Consider the following 13031-nt stretch of genomic DNA (forward strand, 5'->3'; position numbering starts at 1 on the left):
TATTCAGAGTATGGGTAGACATGGTGGTGCTGATAGTGCTGTGGGTTTCTTGGCACAGAAATCCTTAATACCTGGACAAAACTGAATTATAAGTAATAGTAGCCTTAGCGTAAATTGAGCCAAGGTTTGTCATAAACAAAAATCATTGTCATTAGAACAATTTCACTTTGATGGTGTAAATTATTCATCCAGAGAGGGCTTGTTTTTGAATGTTTTCATTCTACTTGTGTAATATGATGGGAATCCTGATTTTTTTTTTTCCGTCAAACTGTGTTCATTTAATAGTCAGAATTAATGGTCTATAATTGTATTTTACAAACTGATGACTTTTTTTTCATTCCCTCAGGAAGTGTCACTGCAGCAGACTGCACAGCCTACATCAACAATAGTTCGTCCAGCGTCGCTGCAGGTTCCTAATGTACTACTTACGAGTTCTGACTCAAGTGTTATTATTCAGCAGGCAATACCATCACCAACGTCTAGTACTGTTATTACCCAGGCTCCATCCTCTAACAGACCAGTCGTGTAAGTTACATAAATCTTAGTAAAATGTTTTCTTGTGGAACTGGAAAATATTGTCTTGTTTACTTTCAGTTACTGTTTCTGCAGTTAATGTACAAATTTCAGAGGCTTTGGTGTAATGTGGTGCTTTACTACGTACGAAACATAAAACTTTCACTACATGTGAAATATAATACCATGTTCTCCCCATCACTAAATTCATGGTTTTGATCTCCAAATAAATACTACATTACAGCTGTAAACAAACAAACCAATTTAAAATAATGTGTAAACTTGTTCTCTTCTCTGAATAAGTTTTCTTTTATATAGTTCATTCCTTTTTCAGTCCAGTTCCAGGTCCTTTTCCTCTGCTGTTACATCTTCCTAATGGACAAACCATGCCTGTTGCTATTCCTGCATCTATCACAAATTCTAATGTGCATGTCCCTGCTGCAGTTCCAGTAAGTAAGCATGATGCTATATTAATTTGAAAGTGGAGCAGATTTGCATAAGTGCAGCATAGAACTTAGTTTTAAGCAGCTTGATAGCTGTTTTGGCTTCAGAGGGTAGTGCTGTCATATGCTCTCTGTTATGATAACATACTCAGGTTTTCTTCATTTTTATACTTTATCTGGTCAGCTTGTTAGACCTGTCACCATGGTGCCTAGTATCCCAGGAATCCCAGGGCCCTCCTCCCCACAGCCAGTGCAGTCTGAGGCTAAATTGGTAAGTGAAAAACTCCATTATTCCTCAAGAAGAGTAACTTGAGCAATTAATTAAATTCTATTGCTTTTTAAAACAGCTCTACTTTTCTTTTGTTAGTCTAAATTCTGCAAGTACAAATTTAAGAAAAACAGAAAAATAACAGCTGCATTTATTTTACAGATATTTCAAATTCCAGCCTATGTTAGTTCTGTTATTAATGGTCATTTTGATCTTATTTTCAATCATTAGTTAAAAATCTAGTTAATTCAAAATAAACTCCTTACTCCTGTATTGGAGGGCAAGAAATGTTAGTTGGAAGAAAGATAAGATTAGTAGCATGTTTAACAGTGAACATCACCTTCTGAGAAGCAGAATCTGTTTCCTCCCAAAGGATATGATATTTCTTTAAAAATCTAGGAAGAGGTTTCTTCTTAACAATGATTTCAGAATCTCAGCTGAACATAGTTCATTTGACAAGAGTTTTGTAATTAGATATGTAGTACTGACATAGTTAAGAAATCATTTTGTGTGGAGGTTGTTTCTCTTGTGTTGGGGCTGTTTTGGGGGCTTGGGGATTATCGGGGAAAATCATGAGTAGAACAAGGAAAAGAAAGTTTGGGTTTGTTTGTTGGGGTTTTTTTTTTTGTTTTTTTTTTTCAATAATAGTGATCCAGTTATGGTGGTAGTTTGGTCAATTTCTTGAAAAATCATTGCAACATTAGGTAGTTGCTTCTTTGATTTTGCTCTCTTGTTCCAACTGTTCTAAAGCAATAGAAAATCTACTATTAAACAATAATTAACCCATTTATGTATTTATAAGATGCCCCTGTAAACGATATATATCTTGTGAAGTAGTGTTCCTCTTCTGACTCTTTCCTGCATGCTAAAAAAGAATCAGAACACCTGCTAGATAAAATATATTTTTGTACATCAATATTATTAAATGGGAGGATGCCCTTAACATCCTTTGATACCTAATTTCTTTCAACCTAAACCTGCGGACTTTCTTTCCTTACCCATTTTCTTTCCTCAAACCACAATATAGAAACCATTGAGTCTTCGAATACTAATTACTCTGCTGTTTGGAGTAATGGGATTCCAGTATAGTAAGTACACTGGACCACATTCACCAAATACTGAAATTGTCGTGGAGAGCTGGTCACTAGTGCAGTGACTTTTCCTAATGCTGTCAGGTCTTCATTTTCCTCCATTATTGAACATGATGACTTCTAAAATAGCGTAAAGAGGGACAGAAGGGAAGGTCTGTTTCTGTACATCCTTGTACCCCTGGGAATGGGAAAAGGGATCTTTTAATAATTGAGTATTTAAATGTAAACACCTCTGATGAGATGAATTTATTAAATCTAGGGGAGAAGAGTGCAAGAAAGTGAAAACAAGAACTGTTTTCTCAGAAATCACACATTTCTTAGGAGACTCATGCATTGAATTCTGCTTTGAAATCTAGGAGGAACTGGTTCCAAATAAATTTTTTTAGATGAGCAAGGAATTAGGTTGTTAAGCATGTAACTGAGTGATTTGTTTTTACAGAGCTTTAAAAGGGGAAAGGAAATACACGTATGTGATGAAGAGTTTGATCTCACATTGGAAGGAGCAATTGCTGAGATGCAAAGGAAAACAAAGATCATTAGGCTTACAATTTAACAGTCTCATTAGTCTTCTCGTTAGAATTTAGCAAATATATGCACTTCAGTGATTGCTTATCTTTTTTTTTTAAGTGAGACTGTAAAAAAGGGTATTTGCAGTATTTCTTCTTTGCTTTCTTGTTGCTTAATATAAAGCATGAACAGAATTCAAGAATATCAGAATTCCATATACTACTTATGCTCATTTGCTTTTATATAGTGCCTATTCACAAAAATAAAAACCGTAATTTCTTATTGCTTCTAAAGTAAAGACAATTTAATGAGAAACTTTATGTAGAAAAGCTTCCAACAGGAAGACTAACATCACCCATGTGATGCATTGTTGGCAGATACATGATGGTTTATTAACTGTAAAGTTCCATTCAAGTTTTTTAAATTTAAGCCTGTGATGCCAAATTCTTTCTTTTTCATGTACCTTTTGAAAATAATTTTACTTACTACATACTAAATTCTGGAAAGGTAGGGTAGTCAGGTTTGTTTGTCACTTGTTAAGCCAACAGTAGACTTAATATTTAGTTTTACTTGCTTGGTTTTTATTTCATTAGTAGTTTACATTTAAAGTTGAAGTACAAGCTATCACACTGAACTTTAGTACGTCAACACTGTATGTTTCATCACAGTATATGTTTCATCTATTAATAGCATACTGCAGTTTGTGGATTTATTGGTATGTTAGCAGAACACTGGGAGTACGCCTCGTGTGTCCTTTGGCCTACCACAGCCACATTGCTCCCTCATGTTGGGAGGTAGCCCTGAAGGGCAAAGAAACCCAGGCAAGGTGGGCATGCTTCAAGAAGAAAATGTTAAAGATGTGGGAGCAGGCTGTCTTCGTGTGCCGAAAGACAAGCTGGTGGGGAAAAAGACTGGCCTCAGAGAGCTTTGGCTAAACTTTGGAAGAAGAGAATTTATGACCTTAGGATGAAGGAAGGGCTTCAAGTATGTTGTGATGTTATGCAGAGAAAAAATGAGAAGCGTCAAAGCCCAACTAGAACTTAATCTGGTTACTACTATAAAGACAATTATAAATGTTTCTGTAGATACATTAGCAACAAAAGGATGGCTAAGAAGAATTTCCATCCTTTATTGGATGTGGGGTGAAACACAGGAACAGAGGATGAGGAAGAGGCTGAGTTACTCAATGCCTTCTTTCTCTCAGTCTTTAATAGTAAGACCAGTTATACTTTGGGTACCCAGCCACCTGAGCTGGAGGACAGGGATAGGATGGAGGATGAAGCCCCCATAATCCAAGGGGAAATGGTTATTGACCTGCTGCACCACTTAGACACAAATCTAGGGTTCTGGGTGGGATCTACCCAACTGGCAGAAATGCTCACTGAGTCACTTTCAGCCATATAGCAGCAGTCCTGGATAACTGGGGAGGTTCCAGTTGACTGGAAGTTAGCAAATGTGACATCCATCTACTAGAAGGGCTGGAAGGAGGATCCCAGGGGACTACAGGCCTCTCAGCCTGACCTTGGTGCACAAGTCTTCTGAGGAGCAGCTGAGGGAACTGGGGTTGTTTAGCCTGGAGAAAAGGAGGCTCAGGTGAGAACTTACGCTCTCTACAACTACCTGGAAGGAGGTTTGGAATAGATCTTTGGAACTTTCTTAGATGTTGCTTTATTTTATTTGTTGTTTATTATTTGGAGACACTTTTTATTGTTCTTTATAGACAGACCTTGCAGTCTCACAGATTTTTTTCATATTGTATTGTGAAATACAGAAATAGAATATGAAGCAAATACAAAAAACATGCTCAAAAGTTTTCTAACATTGCAGCTATTCCTCAGATATTGAAGTAAATTTGGTAAGTGTATGGGATGCAAAATTTGGAAAGTTATTGTGTGGTTTTGTATCTCCAAAGGGTTTTGTCATATGCTTTTGGCCATCATTGTGTGAATCTTTCTTTTATTCAAAGATCATACTTTGATCATACTAATAAGGCATTCGGCAGTACGATTATACTATTTCAAGGTATTGTTAATTAACACAGGTCTACCTACTTCAGAGATCGAGTGAAATTCTTGAATAACTGTTTGCAGTAACTACCACTTTAAGATACAATATCCCCAGATTGCTGAATTGTTATCAGATAGAGATCTGTCATGTGCAGAAGGCACAACTACTTATGTTTTGGATGAAATACCTGGCACAAACCCAGGCAGGAGCCAGGCACTTCCTTTCATTTGTGCTTTGTGCCTTCCTCTACAGAGGCTATTTCTGTAGTTCATTTCTTGTGTGGCGTTTCAAGGAACTAAGGGATTGTAGAGTTTTGTAACAAGAAAAGCTCTTCATGCTCTGATTTCAGTTCTCATCTCAGTCATTCTTTCTTCTCTTACCTTCTTACAAAAGTCTGTTGTTGTGTAGACTTCCATTAGTTATTAACTGAAGGTGAGAACTAATTTGATAAAAATCAGATTAGAGATTGTAGTGCCATTATTTCCTAATGCTATGGAGTTTAATTATTTAAATACGGGTTTGGGGAACTTAATTTCTATGTTTTTATTACTGTGAAAATAACACACTTCTATTTTGATACGTACCTGTTATTTCCTTATGACTTGCACATGCCAAGCTGTACATAGAGCATCATATCTTTCTTTTACTGAAGTTCATTCATAATTTTATAAAAATTGACATTTTTATTTCTAAAAGCTAATGCTTAAAATAACTGGCAGAAAATGTCTTTCGTAATGGGTGTAGGCACCTTCCTGTAACACAATTCAATTTTTAATTCAGCTATCCTAGAAGTCTTAAAACTCTTTAAAGATAAGGGAACTGACATCTAATTTTATTGTCCAATATTGAAGTTATTGTAGTGAACATAGCTGGTCCATTCACACCTGTGAAAGGCACTGTTTTGAACATTCTCGGATCCTTTTTCTCCTGTTGCTTATAGAACTGAAGTGAAATATGACTAGGGATTTTATTCAGACACAAGCTGTCTTTTAGAATCATAGAATCAGCTAGGTTGGAAAAGACCTTTAAGATCTTTAAGTCCAACCGTTCCCCCAGCATTGCCAAGACCACCACTAAACCGTATCACTGAGGGCCTCATCTGCACATTTTTTGAACACTTTCAGGGATGGTGATTCCACCACTTCCCTGAGAAGCTTGTTCCAATGCCTGATCACCCTTTCGGTGGATAAATTTTTCCTAATACCCAATCTAAACCTCCCCTGGTGCAGCTTGAGGCTGTTTGCTCTTTGTCTTACTGCCTGTTATTCGGCAGAAGAGACCAACCCCCACTTCACTACAACCTCCTTTCAGTAGTTGCAGAGAGTGGTAAGTCAGGTTTCCCCCTGACCCTTCTTTCTCCAGACTATAAACAACCCCAGTTACTTCAGCCATTCCTCATGAGGCTTGAGCTCCAGACCCTTTACTGCTGTTGTTTTCAGAATGTCCTTGTATCTTGTACTGAGAATGGCATTCAATAGGGGTAAAAATGAGTTCCAAGTTTCTGTGACATACTGAATAATATAAATTGTAATTTTTTTATGTGAGACCATATTTGTTGCTATGCTAAAGAAATCAAATTAATAACTCAGTTTTGTGGTATTTTAGAGAAGCTTAGAAGTAGATGCAATATCTGTATTTAAAAAGAGCCAAAACAAAAATACTTCCTCATTAAGGTAAGGATGTATGATTCTAAACATTACAGAGTTGCTCTGATCCTTTTGTGAGAAGATCTGTCATTGTATGCTTTCTGTATATGAAACATGAGACATGAGGTAGTTGTAAAACATCCTTTTTTTGAGTGTACAGCTTGCGGATACAAACTTAGTGTTCAGACCGTTCTGCATAGATTGCAGAAGCTTCTGAAGAACTTAAAAATTGCTTTGACACTGGATATTTCCCTCTGTTTCCTCCTGCCTATATAAATACCTGTATAAATTTATACCCATATAAACCTTTCGTCACAACCTGAGAAATACCTTGCACACAGTGGGCAACCAGTAGGCTTTCTGCAGGAGGTTACTACTGAGAAGTGACAGAGGGCAGCTTGGCAAATGTTCAGAAACCGACATTAACTTGCTGGAGCCCGGCATGGGACCTTGTGTTCAGCAGAATTCTTCTGACCTGTCTCTCTGTGTGCCGAGCTAATCAGCAAACACCTAATGAGCGTACTCTAAAGAAACAGGCCCTCTCACAACCTACTTCATTTTCATATGTTCTCTGGGGGTGGAAAGACAAGACTTCATAAGGACTGATGATGCTGCAAAGACCACAATAATGATAATTAACTTGCTGAATTTAGAAGATTATGCTGTTAATTAGTTGCAAAATAAAGATAAGTAATAGAGCAGCAGATGGTAGGATAACACCCAGGAGAAGGAGGGTTATTACTCTGATGAGCTTTTGTGGCAGATATGAAATATGGATCTGAGTTTTTCACAAATTGTTTGTGGAGAATATTATCTTGTTTCTGTGAGCTCTTGATGGAATGATCTAGTCCTACCAAATTTTGACAGATGTGGTGAGGATTTGTTTTCAAGGATATACATGAACAATAAAACCTTGCTAATAAAGACTTTAAAAGCTGTTAAGCTATTTGAAAACACCTATTTTACTTTACCTCTAATAATCAAATAATATCAAACAAACCTTGGTCGTCATCAGGTTTCTCCACATAATAACGCCTGTATACATTTATTCTAATATTTGTTTGCATATGTACTTGATTTTTAAAACTAAGATTCTTATTGTATTTCGGGTAACGAACTCCCTACTCACAGGAAGCCCATTATCCATGTAATATTTTACTCCAGCATTGCCTTCTACAATATGAAACCTTTTAAATACATGAGCTGGAAATCCTCTTGTGAAAATCTGTAGATATTCCTCAGATTTTCACAATATTTCTGCATTCATGGATAATGTTAAGTGTAAGTTAAATTTCAGCTTTTAAACTTTGTAACAGAAAAGTAAACCCAGTTATTACCTACTTCTGTTTCCATAGTATTTTACATTTAACAACGTAATTTTCAAAAGGAGTTTATTTACTTTTAAGTTTACAAAATTATAATGATTAAACATTAGCATTACAATCGGGAAGGTCCTACTTCAACTGTACATCCATTATGACCAGTGATAGATCTTGTATAACTTGGTATTGGGCAGTTTCTTTCACTTTCTACTGTCATTTTCAAATTAAATGTAAAATATACATATTTAATAGCATGAACTTCCTTTTTAGCTTTACTTTGCATATATTTCTTTAACAAAGAAATGCAGAAGTAGAAAGAATGGAGCTAGACAATAATAAGTTACTTACTTTACGTGCACATTAAAAAAAACAAACAAACCACAAAACCAAACAACAAAACCAAGAAGAAACAAACGACAACCCAAGACCCTAAACAAACCCTAATTAGTTTTGTTTCATCTCCCAGCTCTTCTGAACTTGGGCTGTGTTTCATTAAGGAAATGGATATGCTAAGGAAACTTTTCTTTAAGTAACCAAGTTTAAGCAAACATTATAAAGCATTTTTAGGAGTTCAGCGATTCTGTTGTTTTGACGTATTTTTGTGGAGGATACTTACATAAATATTTACTCACGCAGTCATGTGCAGAGTAGATCAGATATTCTGGCCATGCACATACTAACCATATAAATGCTTGTGCTCTGTTGCCATGAAAATCAGAAGTTAACTTGTTAGCACTGAACTTACACATTCAGGCACTTTAGTTGGATGAAACCTCATCATTTTTATTTCTTATGGCAGTGGAAGAGAAGTATAGATATACTAAGTTACTGTGTCTTGGTTATGTGGTGGATTGACCCAGACACATTGTACCTGGTGCGTTGCAGATAATTTGTACTTCTACTTCAATCTAGAGGAGTCACCACAGAAAAAACTTGCTACAGAAGTCACTGGCGAAAGATTCCTCAACAGCAAGCACACAGAGGAGCAATGGAGTTTCTCGTTTGTCTTTGTAGTCCTTAAATGGGATATCTGCTGGTAGTGGTTAGATACTACAGTCAACTATATTGATTTGTTAGCTGATATAACTGCCATATTGGAGACCCAAAGATTTTTTTGCAGTTCTGACAGAGGTAATCTGCAGTCTGTTGTTCTAATTGTAGAATAGGATCCAGGAAAGCCTATCATCACACAAGCAGGAGAGAGCTCTTGCTATATTCCAGTGATTTAATTTTTGAGAGACATTCTATACTACAGCTTATAGAGAATATCTACATAAATAGGTACAAAGTCTTTGCTTATTTTGAGCTGGCCAAATGCAGCCTAGCTCCAACATTTTTAAGACATTGTATTAATATTAGTACTTTGGCAATACTTTGTTCACGTTCCAAAATACGATGTTACAAGTTATCAGAGTTTTAACAAAGTGTCAGGTATTAAGTCATTAATATGTTCCTAAACTTATATTGGATTCTTTAAAAGTCCCAATGCTCAAGAGAAAACCATTATTTAAGACCATTTGTCTAGTAATGTAAATTCTTCATTAAAACTGAAAATTCATGATGAATTATACAATATTAATGAAATTTTAAGGAAGAATTGGGAATTGCAAGCAGTTGTATCTACTGAGATTTAGTATGACCCTTTATCACTTAAGATTAAGAATTTGTAAATAGACTATATTATTTGTTATAGTTTTAATAGATTTCACCAAAAGGGGAGTGAAATAATTTTCAAGAGGTAGTCAATAAAATGCTTTAAAATAATCTGTAAGGCTGTCAGTAGGTCTTGAATGTGTTATCTACAGCTGAACTTTGAAGTTACTGTTCTCCATAGTGGCTGTGTGCAACAAAAGAAGAACTTCAAATGTTTTAAAAATTTTTTATGTAAAATAGCATGCTGTAACAGGTTGCATATTTCTCTATATATAATCTTAACATATAATCTGAATCTTGTTATTATTTTGTGCATTATTGAGATGTTTCAGCAAAGAACCTTGGCTTTTATTTAATAATGACTTATTTGAAGGGTTGCAAAGGTGAGTTTTTGTGAAGACCGTGAAAATGCAGAGTGTTTACAAGCTAGTTAAAAAATGGAGAGAAAAAGCTAAGATTTATAAACCTGAAAGAAGTTTGTGTTATTTTTTTATTGCCTATTTTACCGTGTGTGGTGGTTATCTTACTGATCTGTGCCTTGTGTAATACCAGCCTCAGCAACTGTCTGTTCGTGGCCTTCCAGTCATCTCTCTGTGGGCATGATTCATCACAAAGGAGGCTTTTTGTTTACTTCTTCATACAGCTTACCGTCATTGTCTTGCTGAGATCCTATGTAAAGCCTCATTGCTATTGTCACACTTGTAAGAAATTGTCACCAATTAGATGTATGCCTAGATCACTGTTGAAAGCCTGAAAAAAGAAACAGCTATTTTAGAGTTGAGCTGCTGTTTCCAAAATGGAAGTAACTACTAATACAAATAATGAATAACTCCTCAAGTGAGAATGATGGAATATTTCCTTTTTTTTTTTTCCTTCTTTTTTTTTTTTTTTTTCCTGCTTCAGAGATTGAAAGCAGCCTTGACCCAGCAGCACCCTCAGGTAACAAATGGAGATACTGCCAAGGGACATCCAAGTGGATTGGTTAGGACTCAGTCAGAGGAACCACGACCACAATCACTACAGCAACCTGCAACTTCAACAACTGAAACACCGGTATGACAACAGAGTAGACACGTACTTCCTGCCCCCTTTTTGTTATGCAAAAAAACCCAATATTTTTTTCCTTTACTCTTGATTTGTAAAACAGGGATTAACATGTGCTACAAACTCCCCTAGGAGTTAATTATGTAGCAGTAAAACTTTTATAGTTCTTAGGTGTTCTTTAAATGCTTCTAAAATGTATTATCCAAGATGCTAATTTCAAAATAGGTATTATCTATCTGCTTAAATGTGAAGCCAGCTCCTCCGGATTTCTGTTCGCTAACAGGACTCTTTCTGGTAACAGAAAATTGTACAGCTGGTTAATATACGTTTGAAAAATCTAAGGGCTTTTATTTTGTATTTATATTCCATCTCTTGAATATTTGGTATCATAAATACTCTTTGGAAATTTTTTTAACTGCATCAGGTATCATGCTTATGTTAATTTGCTTGTCTGGGCTGCCGTACAAAGAGATTCAGCTGTGTGATTAAGTATACTGTGCTATCCTGGGTACTGAAAGGGGGGACTCTGAGTTTATGAATGATGTGCTGTCCCTTTGGGATGATAGATGAGAAATCCCGTATTACCTTACAGTTTTTAAAAGAATATTTTCATAATCTCATATGGCAGAATTCTCAAGATGAAAAGCTTGCTGTTTAGTTATTTCGTGGTTACTTTGAAATCAGTAAAAAATTTAAATTTATTTTTAAATTTAAAAAAATATTATTAAAAGAAAAGAAGATTGCAAGTGTTTCATTCCTAAAAGGCTGATGTGAGTTCCCAGGTGTTTTTTTAATTATTAGCTATCTAGAATTCATGCCAAATCAATATGGCAATTGATACATGTTTAGGGTTTTTAATTTAAAATAAAGCTTTCTTACTGTGCTAGACTGAATGTGCAGGTGCATGTGTGAATATGTCATGTAGACAATTGTATTCTGTCTATCCTATAACTTTAAAGGATTTTGAGATCCATTATATTATCATAATTCATTAAGTCTTTGCCTAGGGTCTCTATACAGCTATGAAAGGAGCATAATGTATAATTTAAAATATTGCAGTATTTTGATCTGTTCATAATATGTGGGTGGATATAAGGGAAATTGGTATGCACCCATGGAGAACACATCAACAAGTAGGAAATTGATATCTGGAGATTCAGGGATCAGTAAGTATCAGTACTGACAGCATTAGTCAAACAGCTTCTATATATTGGGCATAAAAATTATGTAGTATTTCAGTTGTGACTAGGTTTGTGGGAGGAGTATTTGGGAAGGGTCAAAAGTAGAAAATCTATTTCCTCCTAAATGTAACTTAAAAGTTATTTTGAGTGGAAGAGCTTTTTAAACTTTACCTGTTGTAAATACTTCTGTCATCAGAATAGGTAAAAGGATGTCTGAGAGTTGACCTAAAGAAACACTGCTTCCAGGTTTTATACAGTTGCCAAATGTAAATGTCATACAAATTTAACTCTGTGAAGTGATTGGCTTCTTTTAGAGCAATTTTAAACCAAATCTAGAGCCATGATTAAAATATTACATGTTAATGTAACATGGTAAGGAGTGTAAATACAGTTAAAATTTTAAAACATAGATGTAGAGTTAAAGGACATAGCTTTCCACTGAAGAAATGTGTATACTTTGATGCTTTTAACTGTTTTCAGGCATCACCAGCTCAGCCTACTCCACAAACACCAAATACAGGTGGTCGGCGAAGAAGAGCTGCCAATGAAGACCCTGATGAAAAAAGAAGAAAGTTTCTGGAGCGAAACAGGGCTGCTGCTTCCAGGTGCCGACAGAAACGGAAAGTCTGGGTGCAGTCTTTGGAGAAAAAAGCGGAGGACCTGAGCTCACTAAATGGCCAGTTACAGGTACACTTTTTTATTTCAAGTAAAAATGATTACGTTTTCCCATTCTTACTGATCATTTATCGGTGGAACTTAAACTTTGAATGAAATCTAAAATTAAATGGTTTTGCAGCTGGTGGCTCAGGTCAGAATTGATAATTCAGCACTAATTGCATATAGCAGTAGAATAAGAATATAAGAATACTAAGATTTCAAGATGTGTAAACGTTAGGATCGTACCTTTCTGTCCTTCCATTTTAAATAACTTTCAGACTGTGACACTAAATAAGCATGACAAGATTTGTTGCAGTAAAGGCATATTATCAAAGTAATAGCCTTACCTTACAAACATCTTGCTCTCAATCATTTGTATCACAGCCTGGGTTATTTAAATAAGATTTGGTTTGATTTCCTTTGGTTCTTTTTAACTTCACTTTTTTTCCTTTAAAGTGAATGTAGTGCTCGTGAAAGGTGCCAGATTGACATCACTGGAAACTGAAGGCCTCTTTTGTCCACAGAACAGGTACAGCTCAGGCAGTGGCAGTGCAAATTTCCCCACACTGCCCTCCTAGTGTGCGTAAATCCTATAGTGAGCGACTGTAAGAGGGTAGTCTAGTATACATTACAAGTAATTTTTCCACCTCATCTTGAGGTTATCAATCTTGGAAAGTTGTCACGTGGACACACTCCTCC

The 13031-nt window shown here is 35.8% G+C and overlaps 1 protein-coding gene across 2 annotated transcripts in view; it reads left to right on the top strand.

The window, feature by feature from the left end:
- ATF2 (activating transcription factor 2) overlaps positions 1-13031 on the top strand; it is a 41887-nt gene that overhangs the window by 16702 nt on the left and 12154 nt on the right. For both annotated transcript variants that reach the window (XM_010014324.1, XM_010014325.1), the window contains 5 exons: positions 347-525; positions 848-962; positions 1141-1227; positions 10354-10503; positions 12156-12362. In XM_010014324.1, coding sequence (XP_010012626.1) covers positions 347-525; positions 848-962; positions 1141-1227; positions 10354-10503; positions 12156-12362 — 738 coding nt within the window. The remainder of the gene's footprint in view (positions 1-346; positions 526-847; positions 963-1140; positions 1228-10353; positions 10504-12155; positions 12363-13031) is intronic.

The sequence above is a fragment of the Nestor notabilis genome, unplaced genomic scaffold, assembly GCF_000696875.1.
Source record: "Nestor notabilis isolate BGI_N333 unplaced genomic scaffold, ASM69687v1 scaffold15445, whole genome shotgun sequence".
Classification (NCBI taxonomy): Eukaryota; Metazoa; Chordata; class Aves; order Psittaciformes; family Psittacidae; genus Nestor; species Nestor notabilis.